At 40.6% G+C, this 22376-nt stretch overlaps 5 protein-coding genes across 5 annotated transcripts; all 5 read right to left on the bottom strand.

The window, feature by feature from the left end:
* Positions 1-898: 898 nt before the first annotated feature.
* On the bottom strand, positions 899-1531 carry LOC136845668 (uncharacterized). The gene has a single exon (XM_067115817.1). The coding sequence runs from the start codon at positions 1529-1531 to the stop codon at positions 899-901; it is 633 nt and encodes a 210-aa protein (XP_066971918.1).
* Positions 1532-2700: 1169 nt separating this feature from the next.
* Positions 2701-3390, bottom strand: LOC136845667 (uncharacterized). Its single transcript, XM_067115816.1, has one exon. The coding sequence runs from the start codon at positions 3388-3390 to the stop codon at positions 2701-2703; it is 690 nt and encodes a 229-aa protein (XP_066971917.1).
* A 3699-nt stretch (positions 3391-7089) lies between these two features.
* Positions 7090-8031, bottom strand: LOC136845666 (uncharacterized). Its single transcript, XM_067115815.1, has one exon. It carries the CDS (start codon positions 8029-8031, stop codon positions 7090-7092), a length of 942 nt encoding a protein of 313 aa, XP_066971916.1.
* A 57-nt stretch (positions 8032-8088) lies between these two features.
* On the bottom strand, positions 8089-12088 carry LOC136845665 (uncharacterized). The gene is made up of 4 exons (XM_067115813.1): positions 11638-12088; positions 9788-11233; positions 9019-9489; positions 8089-8714 (listed from the first exon to the last, which is right to left on the bottom strand). Exons 1-4 carry the CDS (start codon positions 12086-12088, stop codon positions 8089-8091), a joined length of 2994 nt encoding a protein of 997 aa, XP_066971914.1.
* An 8353-nt stretch (positions 12089-20441) lies between these two features.
* LOC136845664 (uncharacterized) lies at positions 20442-21644 on the bottom strand. Its single transcript, XM_067115812.1, has 2 exons — positions 20798-21644; positions 20442-20686 (listed from the first exon to the last, which is right to left on the bottom strand). The coding sequence occupies exons 1-2, from the start codon at positions 21642-21644 to the stop codon at positions 20442-20444; spliced, it is 1092 nt and encodes a 363-aa protein (XP_066971913.1).
* Positions 21645-22376: the final 732 nt, after the last annotated feature.

Genomic DNA, 22376 nt, shown 5'->3' with positions numbered 1-22376 from the left:
AGCCCACTCGGTCATATTACCTTCTTTGTTATATATTAGATCATTGCATAATAAGAATTTTTCCATCTGATTCAAATTTCTGAAAATTATTTATTCGTCCCTCCATCATGGATATTCTGCGATTTATTTCAACATTGTCAGTACAGCCCTTTTCAAGGAGTTCCTTTAGCCTATTTATCCCTCAGGTAATTTGAGACTTCAAGTATATCTGAGTTTTTTTATTTTCCGTAGTCCGCTGCTACAAAGTCCTCCATGGCAGAAGTCGATTTGGATTTACTTCACTAATTTGGACAACGTTGAGATTCCACAAGTCAGGAAAACCACTTCTACCACTTCTCTTTATTCGGTGAAGTCTACAAGAAGAAAAAACACAAAATAAATGACAAATAAAACTGCACAAAGTAATGACAAAATACGAACTGCTTATGGTATAACGAAAATAAAGACAAAATATTTAAATGCAAAGAATAAATAGATAAAACAAAAATACAACTAATAGTGACTAATACAGTAAATATTAATATCACTCACAAAGTCCACCCGACTATATGTAAACGGTTATCCAAATTTAAAACAAGAGCGTATTCACTTATGGTCTGTCAGTCAGACCTTGCTACTAAAAGACTAAACGTTAAAATATAAACAGCCTGGAAGCAACCACTAGCAAATAGACAGTAACCATATTAATGCTCGTTTAAGGGTAAACAGCATTTACAGACACCCAAATCTTTAGAGTAATAAATACTTAAACAGCACAAACAACCGTTTGAAAGTCCGCTACACTCCCGCCTAGTGGAGAATGCAATGAACCACAATAATTTAAAGGACTTTCAAAACATATACATATAGAGAGAGACCAAATCAGTTTGGTTTACAATGTAAATGAAATTCTGCAAATTTAATTTTGAGCATCTTTATCTGCCTTAGCTTGGAATCCATGTTGAAGCTCTTGTACCGTAGCAATTAAGCAAAGTTTATGAATGGGTCTCTCCCAGTGAACCACCTTTCCATTCTCCACTGTTCGAACAGTAACTCTTCGAACAAGCCCATCTTTTCCGGGATGAATCCTCTCAACAAGACCGCGCCTCCACAGTCCCCTAGGAGCGACACCTCCCTTTAGGCCTGGTTCCAGAAGAAGAACCAAATCACCAACTTGAAGATTCTGTTTGGGATGAAACCATTTCGATCTTTGTACTAGCTGAGGAGGCATATAACGAATCCAAGTCTCCCAAAATATCTGAATTCTCTGTTGAGCTACCTCTACCATGCTTCTCAAGTTCACTTCGTTACCGGTATATGGTTGTAGAACTGAAGGTTGCCCGTGAGGAAACAGTAAGTCATTGCCGGTTATAGTTGGGGACTCAAGAGGATCTGGTCCATTTGGGAAAAGTGGTCGTGAATTAACAAGGTACATCACCTCTGACAGTATTGTTTGCCATTCCAAAGCACTGAATTTCTTGTGGTGATAATCTGCTACTGCATCTAAACCTCTTCTACAGCTTCTGATCAATGATTCAACAACACCATTCATATGAGAAGCGTGAGGTGTGTTGAATTTCCACTCAAAATCTGTCCCAGCAATTGCAAACTTGTCCTTTATTAGGCTCTCGTTCCAAGAATTTATCCACTTTTGCAATTTCTCTTGAGCCCCTATGAAATTGCGTCCTGTCACTTACTGCCAAAACTGGATGGATTCCATGATTACAAGTAAATCTTCTCCAAGCACAGAGAAAAGCATCTGAAGACAATGAGTCGACCAGTTCAAGAGATATGACACGAGTGACGGTGCAAGTTATGATCATTATACTTCCTTCAGTGCTTGCATTACGAGTTAACTTTATTTTGACAGGGCCAAAGAAATCTAATGCAACTCTGCTAAAAGGGGGGTATTGGGCTCACCTCTGAAACTTGGCAGTTCCCCCATCTGTTGGCCCAACAATAGGCGACGTCTGGTTCTGCAGAAACAACACTTGAAAGCAATGTCCTTAAATAATCTTGCTCCTCCAATAATGTAAACTCCATGCTTAAAAGCTAAAGCAATTGAGACTCTATATCCTTGATGACCTGTACATCGATGAATCATCTGACCGAATGCTTCAGCCAGGGAAGAATTCCTCACCAATAAAACTGGATGCCTCTGCTCATAAGGTAAATGGAGCTTATGTAGTCTGCCTCCAATTCTTAAAATGCCTTTTTCATCCAACTTTGGGTCAAGCTTCTTAATCTGTTTATGATTAACTTCATCTTGATTATTTAAAGACTTCTGGCTTGCATAAAATAAAGCCAGTTCTGCTTCTTGTATTTCTTTAGGTTCTAGATGACTTTGATAGTTTTCTGGGTTTTGTTGTAATAGCAAACGGCGCCAATAAGCAGTTATTCGTACAAGTCTATTCCAGTCTGAAGAGAGTTCTGTAAATCTTTCCTCAAAACTCTCATCAGCCAAAATTTCAACAAATTGGATCCTTTTAAGAGATTCTGCGTGTCCTTTCACTAAGCCCTTTGTTGGCCGAGTCAGTTGAGCTTACCACAATGGGACGGATTTCAACAACGGCTGATGAAGAGTTAGAGAATTTATTTCTGGTGATAGAAATTCATTTCAAAATCAGCTGTAGGTCCCGTTGCTAAGTAACCAATTGGTTCCCCATAAAAATCACAATCAGCCTAGGAGAGCTGTTAATCAGCTCAGTGGTCTGAGTAAAACTAAAGAAAATCAAAATCATTGTCGGTTCCCCAAAATCCATCTTGAGAACTGTTCAGAAGAAAATCAGGACCATTGATCCATCCTTGTAGTTCACTTGGCTTTATTGGCTTGGTTAATGCATCGGCAGGATTCAATTGTGAAGGAACATAGCAAAATTCTTTTGAAAATCCTGGCAAAGCATCCTGAATCTCCTGAACTCTAGCTGATACAAATGGTTTAAAGGTTCTAGCAGGAGAGCGAACCCAGGCCAACACTACTTCTGAATCTGTCCAAAATTTCATGGTACTAACCCTGCCAACCACTTGCAAAACAAGCAAGGCAAGTCTAGCCATAACCACAGCAGCAGTAAGCTCAAGACGTGGAATAGAACGCTGTTTCAACGGAGCCACTAAAGACTTTGCGATGACGAATTTCAGTTCTACTCCATGAGAAGTATTCCATTTCAGCCAGATCACAGAACCTAGGGCAGATTCACTGGCATCACTAAATCCATGAAGTTGAGGGTCTCCTAGAGAATCTTCTGGCTTTATCATCCGAGCTAGTCTAAATTCAATTAGTTGATTCATTTCATGAACATATCCCTTCCACATTTTGATTTGTTCTTCACTCAATTCATCATCCCAACCAACTCCACTAGCCCATAAATCCTGAAGACAAATCTTGTATCTAATTGTTACAGGAGATAACATACCTGTAGGATCCCACAACTTTGATACCAAACTAGCAACCTTCTGCTTTGTTAGTTTTGAAAACTCCTCACTGAATTTGTCTAGCTGAATAGGCACACTATCCGTAGCCTTATCCCATACATGACCCAAAAACTCGTGTTTGCTTGTCTTCTGGGCATCGGTCAACAGAGGGGTCATTAGAATGCCATTCTTTTATTCTGAAGGAGCCTTTTCTTAATATCCGATCCACCTGATCCATGGCTGCAATAGCTAATTCACTCTTATCAAATGATTCAATCACATCATCCATGTACATGCAACAGTTAATTAACTGTGCTCCAATAGGTTCCTCCTCCTTGAATGTATCTGCCAAAGTGCGTACAACCATCATAGCTATGTCTGGTGCTGGTTTATCCCCAAAAGGAAGGCGCAGCCACTGCCAGTGACGAATTGAGAAGATAAATCAAAACGCCATACAAACCGGTGATATCTCTGATCCTTTTCAGCCATAAGTATTTGATTAAACATTTTTTTGAACATCGCCTGCAATTCCTATGCTTTTCATTCTCCAGTGAAGAAGGCAATACAGAAGAGAGTTCAAGAAACCTGGCCCTTTGTAAAATCCATCATTCAAACACAAGCCATTGAACTTGGCAGCAGAATTCCATACGATGCGAAGCCTTTGTTGATTTGTGTAGCTGATATACAGCATGATGTTGTAAGTACCATCCCTCATCTCTGGATTCCTCTGGATATAATTCTCTCACAAAGCAACTGTCAATTAATTTCTGGATTTCTTCGCTATATTCATCAAAGGTTCCATTCTTAATTAATCTTTTTTCTTGGCTCATAAGTCTTATTTCTGCTTGAGGCTTGTTACACTCCAATGCTTCAGGGAAACCGGGCTTCAAGGCATTTCCACAGTCATGCGACCATCGCATTAATGCAAAGCATATTTCGACAATGTTTTATGAACTGAGACTCTGCTATTTCCTTATCTGAGCAAACACACAATGTTGTTGGTATGACACCAACAACATCAGATGTATATAATTTCTGCAAATCCTCCAAATGACTCAAAAACTGGACCCTGGATGCAGCATGTGGTTTGGGTTTTGGAATATTCCCCCAAAAATGGTCCATCCCAAGATACTTCTGACGGCAACTGGAGACGATTCAGGAGACACAGAGTCTTTTACGCTCTCAACTGGCATTGTAAGGAAATAATAGTCATAACCAATGATGATATCAATTTCTGCTTCATCTGTGGGTAACGATCCCTTGGCAGCGTTCAGATGAGGATACTCATCAAAAATATCCCCCAACTGCAGGACTGTTATGGGCTGGTTTCTCAATTCAATTGCAATTTACATTGTATGACTTAATTCCATTCACTGGTCTAATCTGGATAGAAAACTTGCTTTCTTTCCTCAGCAATACCTCCTCCAGCTACTCCATATTGAAACTTGAATGGTTCACCTTGCAAGCCAAAATGTGGCTGTGGATAACTTAAGCAATGTTGTATCGGCACCTGTATCAATAAATGCAACCACGCGATGCCATTTTCTCAACATCTTGCAGTTCTACATACGTTGTAGGGGAGTAGCGTCGATGAATTTTTCCTTCCTGGCTTGAGTTCAGGGTCCCTACTGTGTTGAATGTTGCATCTGCATCTGAAGCAACCTCCCGTGCATGACCAATGTTGCACTCAGAAGCATCTCCCGACAGAGTTAGATTCGTGTTCAAAGCAAGTACCTCCCGCCCGTGAACTTTCCAACCCAGAAAAAGTCCTTGGCTGTACTTTATTTCCGTATGGCGGGCAGGCTATAAATCGATAATGATAAAGTTGGCAATCTACACAGCGTTTCTTATCCGGGCGTGTACAATTGATTGCGTTGTGATTGGCTCTAAGACAAAGAAACATCTCTTACTGCTCACAATCATCCTTCGTCTTTCTTCCTTGGTTTTGATATAAAGATAGGACATTTAATGATCAAATGAGTTTTATCTATGCAAAAGGGGCAAGCCCTCCCATCATCAACCAATGTAGCCAAGGATTTATCACATTCTGAGCTTTTGTCTCTAAAATAGTTTACAGCTGACTTGTTAGTATTATCACTCAGGGAATGGGGATGTTCTCGACGCTCCCTAGCTTCTGTTTCTCTCCGTAGATATGTAATCAACTCTGCTAATGTCTGATTATGACATTTTGATTGCCGCATATATTCGTAATAAATTCCAGATTCGATCTTTCTGCTGGCGATTTCAATTGTCATGAATGAATCCAATTCCCTTTCTTGACCAAGTTCTCTCATTCGCCGAGCAAAATCAGTCAGTCCATCCAAAACCTGTCTCATCTCCCTTGCTGCTGTAGACTTCATTGCTTTCAAGGCTTCTAAACCAAGTAGTACATCTCGTATGATGGCAGATGTTGGTACCTTCTCTTCAAGGCGCCTCCAAGCTCCATTTTCACCATCAACAGAACTGCAATCCACAATAGTATCTTGAACTACTTTTGGTAATGCGTTGCCATTTAACAAGATCATGAGCTTTTCTTTACCATCAGTCATACCAGCTGACTCAACGTATTGGTCCATTCGAACCCTCCACGACTGAAAGTTTCGGGGTGCTCCATCCCAACACGGTGCATGAAGACCTGGAATTCGGATAGCAGGTCGTGATTTCTCTGCTATTCGAATATCATCCAACTTAGTCGAAAGCTTCTCGATAAGCTTCAACATTTCTTCGTCCTTTGTAGAGTCAGTTGGCGTGTGCTTTTCTAAAAACTCCGAGCATAGAGAAGACAATATGACAGCTCCTGAGTCCAACTCCTCTGACTGGGTCTCCAGATCACGAGCCCACTCGGTCATATTACCTTCTTTGTTATATATTAGATCATTGCATAATAGAATTTTTTCCATCTGATTCAAAATTTCCTGAAAATTATTTATTCGTCCCTCCATCATGGATATTCTGCGATTTATTTCAACATTGTCGGTACAGCCCTTTTCAAGGAGTTCCTTTAGCCTATTTATCCCTCGGGTAATTTGAGACTTCAAGTATATCTGAGTTTTTTTTTATTTTCCATAGTCCACTGCTACAAAGTCCTCCATGGCTGAAGTCGATTTGGATTTACTTCACTAATTTGGACAACGTTGAGATTCCACAAGTCAAGGAAAACCACTTCTACCACTTCTCTTTATTCGGTGAAGTCTACAAAGAAGAAAAAACACAAAATAAATGACAAATAAAACTGCACAAAGTAATGACAAAATACGAACTGCTTATGGTATAACGAAAATAAAGACAAAATATTTAAATGCAAAGAATAAATAGATAAAACAAAATACAACTAATAGTGACTAATACAGTAAATATTAATATCACTCACAAAGTCCACCTGACTATATGTAAACGGTTATCCAAATTTAAAACAAGAGCGTATTCACTTATGGTCTGTCAGTCAGACCTTGCTACTAAAGACTAAACGTTAAAATATAAACAGCCTGGAAGCAACCACTAGCAAATAGACAGTAACCATATTAATGCTCGTTTAAGGGTAAACAGCATTTACAGACACCCAAATCTTTAGAGTAATAAATACTTAAACAGCACAAACAACCGTTTGAAAGTCCGCTACACTCCCGCCTAGTGGAGAATGCAATGAACCACAATAATTTAAAGGACTTTCAAAACATATACATATAGAGAGAGACCAAATCAGTTTGGTTTACAATGTAAATGAAATTCTGCAATTTTATTTTGAGCATCTTTATCTGCCTTAGCTTGGAATCCACGTTGAAGCTCTTGTACCGTAGCAATTAAGCAAAGTTTATGAATGGGTCTCTCCCAGTGAACCACCTTTCCATTCTCCACTGTTCGAACAGTAACTCTTCGAACAAGCCCATCTTTTCCGGGATGAATTCTCTCAACAAGACCGCGCCTCCACAGTCCCCTAGGAGCGACACCTCCCTTTAGGCCTGGTTCCAGAAGAAGAACCAAATCACCAACTTGAAGATTCTGTTTGGGATGAAACCATTTCGATCTTTGTACTAGCTGAGGAGGCATATAACGAATCCAAGTCTCCCAAAATATCTGAATTCTCTGTTGAGCTACCTCTACCATGCTTCTCAAGTTCACTTCGTTACCGGTATATGGTTGTAGAACTGAAGGTTGCCCGTGAGGAAACAGTAAGTCATTGCCGCTTATAGTTGGAGACTCAAGAGGATCTGGTCCATTTGGGAAAAGTGGTCGTGAATTAACAAGGTACGTCACCTCTGACAGTATTGTTTGCCATTCCAAAGCACCGAATTTCTTGTGGTGATAATCTGCTACTGCATCTAAACCTCTTCTACAGCTTCTGATCAATGATTCAACAACACCATTCATATGAGAAGCGTGAGGTGTGTTGAATTTCCACTCAAAATCTGTCCCAGCAATTGCAAACTTGTCCTTTATTAGGCTCTCGTTCCAAGAATTTATCCACTTTTGCAATTTCTCTTGAGCCCCTATGAAATTGCGTCCTCTGTCACTTACTGCCAAAACTGGATGGATTCCATGATTACAAGTAAATCTTCTCCAAGCACAGAGAAAAGCATCTGAAGACAATGAGTCGACCAGTTCAAGAGATATGACATGAGTGACGGTGCAAGTTATGATCATTATACTTCCTTCAGTGCTTGCATTACGAGTTAACTTTATTTTGACGGCCAAAGAAATCTAATGCAACTCTGCTAAAAGGGGGGTATTGGGCTCACCTCTGAAACTTGGCAGTTCCCCCATCTGTTGGCCCAACAATAGGCGACGTCTGGTTCTGCAGAAACAACACTTGAAGGCAATGTCCTTAAATAATCTTGCTCCTCCAATAATGTAAACTCCACGCTTAAAAGCTAAAGCAATTGAGACTCTATATCCTTGATGACCTGTACATCGATGAATCATCTGACCGAATGCTTCAGCCAGGGAAGAATTCCTCACCAATAAAACTGGATGCCTCTGCTCGTAAGGTAAATGTAGCTTATGTAGTCTGCCTCCAATTCTTAAAATGCCTTTTTCATCCAACTTTGGGTCAAGCTTCTTAATCTGTTTATGATTAACTTCATCTTGATTATTTAAAGACTTCTGGCTTGCATAAAATAAAGCCAGTTCTGCTTCTTGTATTTCTTTAGGTTCTAGATGACTTTGATAGTTTTCTGGGTTTTGTTGTAATAGCAAACGGCGCCAGTAAGCAGTTATTCGTACAAGTCTATTCCAGTCTGAAGAGAGTTCTGTAAATCTTTCCTCAAAACTCTCATCAGCCAAAATTTCAACAAATTGGATCCTTTTAAGAGATTCTGGTGTGTACTCTTTAACAATACAACGCTCCTTTCATCATAAGCTCTTTGTTGGCCGAGTCGGTTGAGCTTCAGACCGTCATTCGATGGGACGGAGTTCAATTCCCGCCGCCGGCTGATGAAGAGTTAGAGGAATTTATTTCTGGTGATAGAAATTCATTTCTCGCTATAATGTGGTTCGGATTCCACAATAAGCTGTAGGTCCCGTTGCTAAGTAACCAATTGGTTCTTAGCCACATAAAATAAGTCTAATTCTTCGGGCCAGCCCTAGGAGAGCTGTTAATCAGCTCAGTGGTCTGGTAAAACTAAGGTATACTTAACTTTTTTAACTTTTCAAAATCATATGTCGGTTCCCCAAAATCACAATCTTGAGAACTGTTCAGAAGAAAATCAGGACCATTGATCCATCCTTGTAGTTCACTTGGCTTTATTGGCTTGGTTAATGCATCGGCAGGATTCAATTGTGAAGGAACATAGCAAAATTCTTTTGAAAATCCTGAAAAAGCATCCTGAATCTCCTGAACTCTAGCTGATACAAATGGTTTAAAGGTTCTAGCAGGAGAGCGAACCCAGGCCAACACTACTTCTGAATCTGTCCAAAATTTCATGGTACTAACCCTGCCAACCACTTGCAAAACAAGCAAGGCAAGTCTAGCCATAACCACAGCAGCAGTAAGCTCAAGACGTGGAATAGAACGTTGTTTCAACGGAGCCACTAAAGACTTTGCGATGACGAATTTCAGTTCTACTCCATGAGAAATATTCCATTTCAGCCAGATCACAGAACCTAGGGCAGATTCACTGGCATCACTAAATCCATGAAGTTGAGGTCTCTAGAGAATCTTCTGGCTTTATCATCCGAGCTAGTCTAAATTCAATTAGTTGATTCATTTCATGAACATATCCCTTCCACATTTTGATTTGTTCTTCACTCAATTCATCATCCCAACCAACTCCACTAGCCCATAAATCCTGAAGACAAATCTTGTATCTAATTGTTACAGGAGATAACATACCTGTAGGATCTCACAACTTTGATACCAAACTAGCAACCTTCCGCTTTGTTAGTTTTGAAAACTCCTCACTGAATTTGTCTAGCTGAATAGGCACACTATCCGTAGCCTTATCCCATACATGACCCAAAACTCGTGTTTGCTTGTCTTCTGGGCATCGGTCAACAGAGGGGTCATTAGAATGCCATTCTTTTATTCTGAAGGAGCCTTTTCTTAATATCCGATCCACCTGATCCATGGCTGCAATAGCTAATTCACTCTTATCAAATGATTCAATCACATCATCCATGTACATGCAACAGTTAATTAACTGTGCTCCAATAGGTTCCTCCTCCTTGAATGTATCTGCCAAAGTGCGTACAACCATCATAGCTATGTCTGGTGCTGGTTTATCCCCAAAAGGAAGGCGCAGCCACTGCCAGTGACGAATTGGAGAAGATAAATCAAAACGCCATACAAACCGGTGATATCTCTGATCCTTTTCAGCCATAAGTATTTGATTAAACATTTTTTGAACATCGCCTGCAATTCCTATGCTTTTCATTCTCCAGTGAAGAAGGCAATACAGAAGAGAGTTCAAGAAACCTGGCCCTTTGTAAAATCCATCATTCAAACACAAGCCATTGAACTTGGCAGCAGAATTCCATACGATGCGAACCTTTGTTGATTTGTGTAGCTGATATACAGCATGATGTTGTAAGTACCATCCCTCATCTCTGGATTCCTCTGGATATAATTCTCTCACAAAGCAACTGTCAATTAATTTCTGGATTTCTTCGCTATATTCATCAAAGGTTCCATTCTTAATTAATCTTTTTTCTTGGCTCATAAGTCTTATTTCTGCTTGAGGCTTGTTACACTCCAATGCTTCAGGGAAACCGGGCTTCCAAGGCATTTCCACAGTCATGCGACCATCCGCATTAATGCAAAGCTTATTTCGACAATGTTTTATGAACTGAGACTCTGCTATTTCCTTATCTGAGCAAACACACAATGTTGTTGGTTTGACACCAACAACATCAGATGTATATAATTTCTGCAAATCCTCCAAATGACTCAAAAACTGGACCCTGGATGCAGCATGTGGTTTGGGTTTTGGAATATTCCCCCCAAAAATGGTCCATCCCAAGATACTTCTGACGGCAATTGGAGACGATTCAGGAGACACAGAGTCTTTTACGCTCTCAACTGGCATTGTAAGGAAATAATAGTCATAACCAATGATGATATCAATTTCTGCTTCATCTGTGGGTAACGATCCCTTGGCAGCGTTCAGATGAGGATACTCATCAAAAATATCCCCTCCAACTGCAGGACTGTTATGGGCTGGTTTCTCAATTCCAATTGCAATTACATTGTATGACTTAATTCCATTCACTGGTCTAATCTGGATAGAAAACTTGGCACTGCTTTCCTCAGCAATACCTCCTCCAGCTACTCCATATTGAAACTTGAATGGTTCACCTTGCAAGCCAAAATGCTTGGCTGTGGATAACTTAAGCAATGTTGTATCAGCACCTGTATCAATAAATGCAACCACGCGATGCCATTTTTTCTCAACATCTTGCAGTTCTACATACGTTGTAGGGGAGTAGTGTCGATGAATTTTTCCTTCCTGGCTTGAGTTCAGGTCCCTACTGTGTTGAATGTTGCATCTGCATCTGAAGCAACCTCCCGTGCATGACCAATGTTGCACTCAGAAGCATCTCCCGACAGAGTTAGATTCGTGTTCAAAGCAGAAGTACCTCTCGCCCGTGAACTTTCCAACCCAGAAAAAGTCCTTGGCTGTACTTTATTTCCGTATGGCGGGCAGGCTACAAATCGATAATGATAAAGTTGGCAATCTACACAGCGTTTCTTATCCGGGCGTGTACAATTGATTGCGTTGTGATTGGCTCTAAGACAAAAGAAACATCTCTTACTGCTCACAATCATCCTTCGTCTTTCTTCCTTGGTTTTTGATATAAAGATAGGACATTTAATGATCAAATGAGTTTTATCTATGCAAAAGGGGCAAGCCCTCCCATCATCAACCAATGTAGCCAAGGATTTATCACATTCTGAGCTTTTGTCTCTAAAATAGTTTACAGCTGACTTGTTAGTATTATCACTCAGGGAATGGGGATGTTCTCGACGCTCTCTAGCTTCTGTTTCTCTCCGTAGATATGTAATCAACTCTGCTAATGTCTGATTATGACATTTTGATTGCCGCATATATTCGTAATAAATTCCAGATTCGATCTTTCTGCTGGCGATTTCAATTGTCATGAATGAATCCAATTCCCTTTCTTGACCAAGTTCTCTCATTTGCCGAGCAAAATCAGTCAGTCCATCCAAAACCTGTCTCATCTCCCTTGCTGCTGTAGACTTCATTGGTTTCAAGGCTTCTAAACCAAGTAGTACATCTCGTATGATGGCAGATGTTGGTACCTTCTCTTCAAAGGCACCTCAAGCTCCATTTTCACCATCAACAGAACTGCAATCCACAATAGTATCTTGAACTACTTTTGGTAATGCGTTGCCATTTAACAAGATCATGAGCTTTTCTTTACCATCAGTCATACCAGCTGACTCAAAGTATTGGTCCATTCGAACCCTCCACGACTGAAAGTTTTGGGGTGTTCCATCCCAACACGGTGCATGAAGACCTGGAATTCGGATAGCAGGTCGTGATTTCTCTGCTATTCGAATATCATCCAACTTATAGTGCAGCAGATTGCTGTAAAAATCGTTCAGATAGTGAAACAAGCATGAAATTTGGCACAAACATTCCTAAGACTACGCTCTCTTAGAAAAGGGCGCTGGCCACCTGAAAATCCAAGATGGCGGCTATTTTCAAAATGGCCGCCATCTATGTTGAATTCACTGGTTTGGGAGCATCTATTGGATGGAATATGCCAGTTTTTTTTTTTAAACCTCGACTTTTAGGTTATAAAAATGTTCCATACCACACATTTTTATTGAAAACCCTTACTAAATGAATTGTAACCAAGATGGCGTACAAAATGGTTGCCATAAAAGTTTTTTTCTATCCACAGCGCTAGCAGAACATAGAGACCAACTGTTTTTATTTAATGGTATATTCATGTGATCAGACAGTTTAACTAATATGCTATTTTCAACTGAAATAGTAATGGTATGGTCACATACAACATTGTGTCTAAGACTGTAACCATAAAAAGAAAAGAAGAGAAATACGGACTAAACGCAACCAATCTATGTATAGGTCTCTCAACCTACACCTTTGAAAAATTCGAGGATAAGAAGGTAGGCATAGCATGACACGTTGGATGCTCAAGCTAGATTATCTACTGAAAGAGGGCAATATTTATCTAGACTTCACATTTGCAAGTGCACAGAGCTGTGCAGGAAGACCCAGCTTGTAGCACTTGCACCTTTCCCGACAGCCTGCTTTGCATCCACATTTGGTAAGCTGTTGGCAACTCTTGGCTAGCCACTGATACTCCAGTGCAAGCTGTGGCCCCAAGATATCTGTGGGTGGCTTTGGTATTGCAGTGTTTGGTGGCACAGGGTTCTTTGTTTGAAAGGAAGCTGGTGAGATGTTTGTGAATGTGTCCGGCAATTCAGGCACCGACCTCACTTTCTCAGGTGCAAACTTTAGTTGCTGTCTTTCCTGTCCAGTGTTCTCCTTGGTGGGGTGCTGAAATATGGAGATGCTAGTTCCATGGAAGGAGGTAGTGGCAGTAGTTGCAGATGGGTTGTGGTCGATGTTGTCCATCACTGCAGTGGTGAACAACCCTTTTCGCAGTACTGGGGACAGACCACACCCTCCTCCACATATTTGCTAACTGTGGCATCTCCTAACTGTGCAGAGACCTCCAGTACTCTGTCATAAGAGATACTGAGGCCATACTGATGTAGCATTTCAACCAGGTTTCTCTTCCTGGTTTTGGCATAGACTGAGAGTCCCATGTAGACTGGGAATGGTGTTTCTCTGTCTTTGGAGTGTCTATGAGTTGTTGCTCCCTCTTTGTATCGGGGAGTAGCAGTTGAACTGCATGAGCTGTGCAATGGCCTGGTCTGACTTTGATGCTCCAAATCGTAACTGTGACTTGATGTCAGCCCCATGCTCAACCATCCCTACAAACTGGAGCAGGAGAGGAGGCACAGAATTTCGTACACAAGCCTCAGAAAATGTGCCATCAAACCGTGACTGATGATCAAGTATAGACTTTCTGAGAATATTTGCTGCTTTAGCAATGATAACTGCCTCTGAAAGATCAGATGATTGAGCAAGTGCTTTTCCCACATCCTTTTGAAATGCAAGTAATACATCTCTGCCAGATTTATGAGCCTCAAGTTCTGGAATTTCTGCCAGAAGTTTGTCTTTGAGTCTCGTGGAATTTACACTTGGTGACTCTACACCTAATTGTTCCAGACGTTGTTGGTAGAGGTGGCAAATATCTGCCAGCCGAAATGTGACTGGATCATCTGAACAAAGGTTGTTTTCAACAATGTATGTCATCAGTTCTGACAGAACTAGTGGATACACATCTGATTCTGACTCAGTGCTACCTTGGTCTTTCTCAAGGCTCCTCAGGTAGGACCTTTTTCTGTTGTAGAGGGCACAAAGACAGGCATGGTGATACTTAAACTCCTGTGCAATGACATCCCCACCAGTCAACAGCAAGGAGCTTGCCATCACTAAGTATCTCTGCACATTCACGCAATTTCAAGTCAAGGCCCTTAGTACTAGCCTGTCTGAGATCAGATGCAGGTGCCACTTTCTCACAGAAAATGCAAACTTCATTGTCATGACTGGTTCGGCGCAGTTTTGCACGACTAGTCTCAGTGTTGCTGGTCTGGTCATTGGATTGTCGCTTTCTTGCACGGTCCAGTTTAGTGTTGTTAAACAACAAGCGACAGTTCACATGGTATTTTGCTGCATTTTTTCCTGAGTGGCCTCTATGCCATCACCTTCATCCAGCCTTGCTGGATCCATTATCAGTGGCATTTCATTAATTTCACTGAACATGGGAATGTTCCTTGCCAGCATTGTGTACCCATCATGGTCTAGGACATGATGACTTGGAGGTGATGTCAAGTGCTCACCTCTTTTGTCCTTCTGACAAAGACAACACAAACTCCAGTTTGTTTTTCTACTGCTCAATATTGGATTGGCATCACATTCTGCCATGATTTCACTTTTGATTAAGGCCGAGGGGTTATCCTTTTACCACCTTAAACAAAGCACACATTCCTGTATGGGATTCAACTAGGTTCGGTCTCCCTACACCTAGCCCGATCATTCATCCAGTGCCATTTAAGTCCCGTGTGATCTGTACACCATCCGGGTAAGTACATGAACCATCATGTACAGCCCCCATACCCTTGGCTCGGCTCTCCGCTGGCACATCCTGTCTATTCAGGTGCGGCTATCTAACTATAGCTGGTCTGGGGCTGTTAGAAAGCATTTGGGACACTAAACTAAACTATACTACAACTACTAGTCTAAGACTACAGGATTAGTAAAGCTGGATTAGCTGGCACTGAACCCCATGCTGAGTTACACAGCAGTGATGTCACCAGTGTGCCCTGGTTGTGTGCAGACATACACTCTTTTACATTTATTAATTTTCCTTCAAAATTGATGAGTTATTCGAAAGAGATGGCCTCATTAGGATCTAAAACCACAGAAACCAAGATCCGTGCTTAAAACGATAATTGTTGAACGGGCATTATTTCTCATTATAATTATTGTTTCTACCTTTTCTTGGCAGCCATATAGCCCCCCATATTTAAAAGGTAAACTGTACTGGGAAGCTACAGAAACATAATATTCACAAGAAATAGTATGGAAGAGCTTTACCATATTGCTAGAAGCAAATACATGCCATTCTAGTGAAAAAATAAGCCAAAATCTGTCGATACTGGCCGCCATCTTGGAATTTGGCCGCCATATTAAATTTTTTGCGTGGCCAGCGCCCTTTTCTGATAGAGGGAACTTTAAAGAGCACTTGTGCAAAATTTCATGCTTGTTTCACTATCTGAACGATTCTTATGAAATATGCATAGAGAAGACAATATGACAGCTCTTGAGTCCAACTCCTCTGACTGGGTCTCCAGATCACGAGCCCACTCGGTCATATTACCTTCTTTGTTATATATTAGATCATTGCATGATAGAATTTTTTCCATCTGATTCAAAATTTCCTGAAAATTATTTATTCGTCCCTCCATCATGGATATTCTGCGATTTATTTCAACATTGTCGGTACAGCCCTTTTCAAGGAGTTCCTTTAGCCTATTTATCCCTCGGGTAATTTGAGACTTCAAGTATATCTGAGTTTTTTTTTATTTTCCGTAGTCCGCTGCTACAAAGTCCTCCATGGCAGAAGTCGATTTGGATTTACTTCACTAATTTGGACAACGTTGAGATTCCACAAGTCAAGGAAAACCACTTCTACCACTTCTCTTTATTCGGTGAAGTCTACAAAGAAGAAAAAACACAAAATAAATGACAAATAAAACTGCACAAAGTAATGACAAAATACGAACTGCTTATGGTATAACGAAAATAAAGACAAAATATTTAAATGCAAAGAATAAATAGATAAAACAAAATACAACTAATAGTGACTAATACAGTAAATATTAATATCACTCACAAAGTCCACCCGACTATATGTAAACGGTTATCCAAATTTAAAACGAGCGTATTCACTTATGGTCTGTCAGTCAGACCTTGCTACTAAAGACTAAACGTTAAAATATAAACAGCCTGGAAGCAACCACTAGCAAATAGACAGTAACCATATTAATGCTCGTTTAAGGGTAAACAGCATTTACAGACACCCAAATCTTTAGAGCAGTGGTTCCCAACCGGTGTGCCGCGGCACCCATGAGATCTTTTGAGGGTGCTGCCAAAATTCCGGGGAAAAATTTGCAAAACTGCACTAACGTCACTCTCTCTTGGCGGGAGAGGGGGAGGGAGGGGACTACCGAGATAGCGGAGGTCCTCCTCCACCCCACCTTACCTGTGGAGAAGAGTTGACTGAGGTTTTAAACCAGGCTGTCAAGATGGTTAATTTCATCAAATCAGGCCACTGGAAAAGACTTTTTCAAAAGATGTGTCAAGAAATGGGTGCGGCTCATATTTCACTGATTTTGCCTACTGACATAAGGTGGTTATCAAGAGGTCGTGTACTGAACCGCGTTCTTGAACTCCAAGAAGAATTAAAGCCTTTTTCGGAGAGGAGAGACATGATATATTCATAAAGCTGCTGAAAATCATACTTGGTGTTTGAAGCTGTCATATTTGGCAGACGTTTTCTAAGCTGAATGAACTAAATCTCTCAATGAAGGGGAGACTTGAGGAATTGTAACATCAGTTAACAGGATGCAAGGTTTCAGAGAAAGCTGAAATCATGGAAGTCGGCTGTTCAGAAAGACGATGTGTCAAACTTCCCTTCTCTTCAACAACCAGGATATAACGGTCTTGGAACTGTAACAAATCTGATTCTTAATCACTTTGAACAGCTGAGAGAAGCAATTGGTAAGTATTTTCCATCGCTTTCTACAGAGAAACTCGATTGGATTGTATCACCCTTCAAACTGGCTGACATGGCTGAAGAGCTGGACTTCACGGCAATAGAACGTGACGAATTTCTTGATATATCTGCTGATTCAACACTGAAAGTCAAATTTGAGAAGAGTGACGTGATACTGGCAGCTTTTGGCATGGAACATTGGGAATATCTAATTTGGCCAAGAAAGCTATTTCTCTACTTTTGCCCTTCTCCACATCGTATCTGTGCGAGCAGGCATTTTCTGCCGTGGCTACAATAAAATCGAAACAAAGAAATAGGATTCTTTCACTTGAGGACGATATGCGGGTGGCATTATCAACAATAAGACCTGATATCAAGAGTTTGTGTTCCAAGCATCAGTTACAAGTTTCACACTGAGTATACATGCATGGTTCACTGCGGTCTATTTGTGTGTTTGTCTTGTATCATAAACACTGTAACTACTTGAATACGTTGTGCAACTACTGTAAAACTTGTCACAATTACATATTTGTATCGTAATACTATTTTTTATTATAGAGGATCAGTTGTAAAGAGTATTTTCATATCATCTAGGATTCTAGGTATAAGGTGTTGTTGCATGCAAACTGTCGAAAAGAAAAAAAATATAATAAAAAAACTACAGAGATTTTATATATATATTTCCTTATAAGGGTGCCGGGAACTTATGAAAGGCTTGCCAAGGGTGCCTGAAACCAGAAAAAGGTTGGGAACCACTGCTTTAGAGTAATAAATACTTAAACAGCACAAACAACCGTTTGAAAGTCCTCTACACTCCCGCCTAGTGGAGAATGCAATGAACCACAATAATTTAAGGAACTTTCAAAACATATACATATAGAGAGAGACCAAATCAGTTTGGTTTACAATGTAAATGAAATTCTGCAAATTTAGTTTTGAGCATCTTTATCTGCCTTAGCTTGGAATCCACGTTGAAGCTCTTGTACCATACTTAATTAAGCAAAGTTTATGAATAGGTCTCTCCCAGTGAACCACCTTTCCATTCTCCACTGTTCGAACAGTAACTCTTTGAACAAGCCCATCTTTTCCGGGATGAATCCTCTCAACAAGACCGCGCCTCCACAGTCCCCTAGGAGCGACACCTCCCTTTAGGCCTGGTTCCAGAAGAAGAACCAAATCACCAACTTGAAGATTCTGTTTGGGATGAAACCAATTCGATCTTTGTACTAATGAGGAGGCACATATAGTGAATCAAAGTCTCCCAAAATATCTGAATTCTCTGTTGAGCTACCTCTACCGCTGCTTCTCAGTTCACTTCGTTACCGGTATATGGTTGTAGAACTGAAGGTTGCCGTGAGGAAACGTAAGTCGTGCCGAGTTATAGTTGGGAATCGAGAGGATCTGGTCCATTTAGGAGAAAAAGTGGTCGTGAAGATTAACAAGAGTACGTCACCTCTGACAGTGACTGTTTGCCATTCCAAAGCACTGAATTTCTTGTGGTGATAATCTGCTACTGCATCTAAACCTCTTCTACAGCTTCTGATCAATGATTCAGCAACACCATTCATATGAAGCGTGAGTGTGTTAATTTCACTCAAATCTGTCAGCAATTGCAAACTTGTCTTTATTAGGCTCTCGTTCAGGAATTTATCCACTTTTGCGAATTTCTCTTGAGCCCCTATGAAATTGCGTCCTCTATCTTACTGCAAAACTGGATGGATTCCATGATTACAAGTAAATCTTCTCCAAGCACAGAGAAAAGCATCTGAAGACAATGAGTCGACCAGTTCAAGAGATATGACACGAGTGACGGTGCAAGTTATGATCATTATACTTCCTTCAGTGCTTGCATTACGAGTTAACTTTATTTTGACAGGGCCAAAGAAATCTAATGCAACTCTGCTAAAAGGGGGGTATTGGGCTCACCTCTGAAACTTGGCAGTTCCCCCATCTGTTGGCCCAACAATAGGCGACGTCTGGTTCTGCAGAAACAACACTTGAAAGCAATGTCCTTAAATAATCTTGCTCCTCCAATAATGTAAACTCCAGCTTAAGCTAAAAGCAATTGAGACTCTATATCCTTGATGACCTGTACATAGATGAATCATCTGACCGGATGCTTCAGCCGGGAAAATTCCTCACCAATAAAACTGGATACCTCTGCTCATAAAGGTAAATGGAGCTTATGTAGTCTGCCTCAATTATTAAATGCCTTTTTTTCATCAACTGGGTCAAACTTCTTAATGCGTTTATGATTAGCTTCATCTCTTGATTATTTAAAGACTTCTGGCTTGCATAAAATAAAGCCAGTTCTGCTTCTTGTATTTCTTTAGGTTCTAGATATTTGATAGTTTTTCTGGGTTTTGTTGTAATAACCAGCGGCGGCAGTAAGCAGTTATTCATACAAGTCTATTCCAGTCTGAAGAGAGTTCTGTAAATCTTTCCTCAAAACTCTCATCAGCCAAAATTTCAACAAATTAGATCCTTTTAAGAGATTCTGGTGTGTACTCTTTAACAATACAACGCTTCTTTCATCATAAGCCCTTTGTTGGCCGAGTCGGTTGAGCTTCAGACCGTCATTCGATGGGACAGAGTTCAATTCCCGCCGCCGGCTGATGAAGAGTTAGAGGAATTTATTTCTGGTGATAGAAATTCATTTCTCGCTATAATGTGGTTCGGATTCCACAATAAGCTGTAGGTCCCGTTGCTAAGTAGCCAATTGGTTCTTAGCCACGTAAAATAAGTCTAATCCTTCGGGCCAGCCCTAGGAGAGCTATTAATCAGCTCAGTGGTCTGGTAAAACTAAGGTATACTTAACTTTTAACTTTTTAAAATCATATGTCCGGTTCTAGAAATCCACAATCTTGAGAACTGTTCAGAAGAAAATCAGGACCATTGATCCATCATAGTTCACTTGGCTTTATTGGCTTGGTTAATGCATCGACAGGATTCAATTGTGAAGGAACATAACAAAGTCTTTTGAAAATCCTGGCAAAGCATCCTGAATCTCCTGAACTCACAGCTGATACAAATGGTTTGAGTTCTGGCAAGGAGAGCGAACCCAGGCCAGCACTGCTTCTGAATCTGTCAAAATTTCATGGTACTAACCCTGCCAACCACTTGCAAAACAAGCAAGGCAAGTCTAGCCATAACCACAGCAGCAGTAAGCTCAAGAGCGGTAGAATAGAAACTGTTTCAGCGGGCCACTAAAGACTTTAGATGACGAATTTCAGTTCTCCATGAGAAGTATTCCATTTCAGCCAGATCACAGAACCTAGGGCAGATTCACTGGCATCACTAAATCCATGAAGTTGAGGGTCTCCTAGAGAATCTTCTGGCTTTATCATCCGAGCTAGTCTAAATTCAATTAGTTGATTCATTTCATGAACATATCCCTTCCACATTTTGATTTGTTCTTCACTCAATTCATCATCCCAACCAACTCCACTAGCCACCAATCCTGAAGACAAATCTTGTATCCTAGTGTTGCAGGAGATAACATACCTGTAGGATCACAACTTTGATACCAAACTAGCAACCTTCCGCTTTGTTAGTTTTGAAAACTCCTCACTGAATTTGTCTAGCTGAATAGCCACACTATCCGTAGCCTTATCCCATACATGACCCAAAACTCGTGTTTGCTTGTCTTCTGGGCATCGGTCAACAGAGGGGTCATTAGAATGCCATTCTTTTATTCTGAAGGAGCCTTTTCTTAATATCCGATCCACCTGATCCATGGCTGCAATAGCTAATTCACTCTTATCAAATGATTCAATCACATCATCCATGTACATGCGACAGTTAATTAACTGTGCTCCAATAGGTTCCTCCTCCTTGAATGTATTTGCCAAAGTGCGTACAACCATCATAGCTATGTCTGGTGCTGGTTTATCCCCAAAGGAAGGCACAGCCACTGCCGATGACGAATTGGAAAGATAAATCAAGCATGCATACAAACGGTGATATCTCTGATCCTTTTCAGCCATAAGTATTTGATTAAACATTTTTTGAACATCGCCTGCAATTCCTATGCTTTTCATTCTCCAGTGAAGAAGGCAATACAGAAGAGAGTTCAAGAAACCTGGCCCTTTGTAAAATCCATCATTCAAACACAAGCCATTGAACTTGGCAGCAGAATTCCATACGATGCGAACCTTTGTTGATTTGTGTAGCTGATATACAGCATGATGTTGTAAGTACCATCCCTCATCTCTGGATTCCTCTGGATATAATTCTCTGACAAAGCAACTGTCAATTAATTTCTGGATTTCTTCGCTATATTCATCAAAGGTTCCATTCTTAATTAATCTTTTTTCTTGGCTCATAAGTCTTATTTCTGCTTGAGGCTTGTTACACTCCAATGCTTCAGGGAAACCGGGCTTCCAAGGCATTTCCACAGTCATGCGACCATCCTGCATTAATGCAAAGCTTATTTCGACAATGTTTTATGAACTGAGACTCTGCTATTTCCCTATCTGAGCAAACACACAATGTTGTTGGTTTGATACCAACAACATCAGATGCTCTCATTTCTACCAAATCCTCAAATGACTCAAAAACTGGACCCTGGATGCAGCATGTGGTTTGGGTTTTAGGTCATTCACTAAAATGGTCCATCCCAAAGATATACTTCTGACGGCAATTGGAGACGATTCAGGAGACACAGAGTCTTTTACACTCTCAACTGGCATTGTAAAGAAATAATAGTCATAACCAATGATGATATCAATTTCTGCTTCATCTGTGGGTAACGATCCCTTGGCAGCGTTCAGATGAGGATACTCATCAAAAATATCCCCTCCAACTGCAGGACTGTTATGGGCTGGTTTCATCCCAATTCAATTGCAATTACATTGTATGACTTAATTCCATTCACTGGTCTAATCTGGATAGAAAACTTGGCACTGCTTTCCTCATAATACTCCTCCAGCTACTCCATATCGAAACTTGAATACGTTCACCTTGCAAGCCAAAATGCTTGGCTGTGGATAAAGCAAGCAATGTTGTATACGGCACCTGTATCAATAAATGCAACCACCTTTGATGCCATTTTTTCTCAACATCTTGCAGTTCTACATACGTTGTAGGGGAGTAGCGTCGATGAATTTTCCTTCCTGGCTTGAGTTCAGGGTCCCTACTGTGTTGAATGT

The sequence above is a fragment of the Macrobrachium rosenbergii genome, chromosome 14 (genome assembly GCF_040412425.1).
Source record: "Macrobrachium rosenbergii isolate ZJJX-2024 chromosome 14, ASM4041242v1, whole genome shotgun sequence".
NCBI lineage: Eukaryota > Metazoa > Arthropoda > Malacostraca > Decapoda > Palaemonidae > Macrobrachium > Macrobrachium rosenbergii.
The sequence above is the reverse complement of the archived record's forward strand: the minus strand, read 5'-3'. Positions and strand labels throughout refer to the sequence as shown.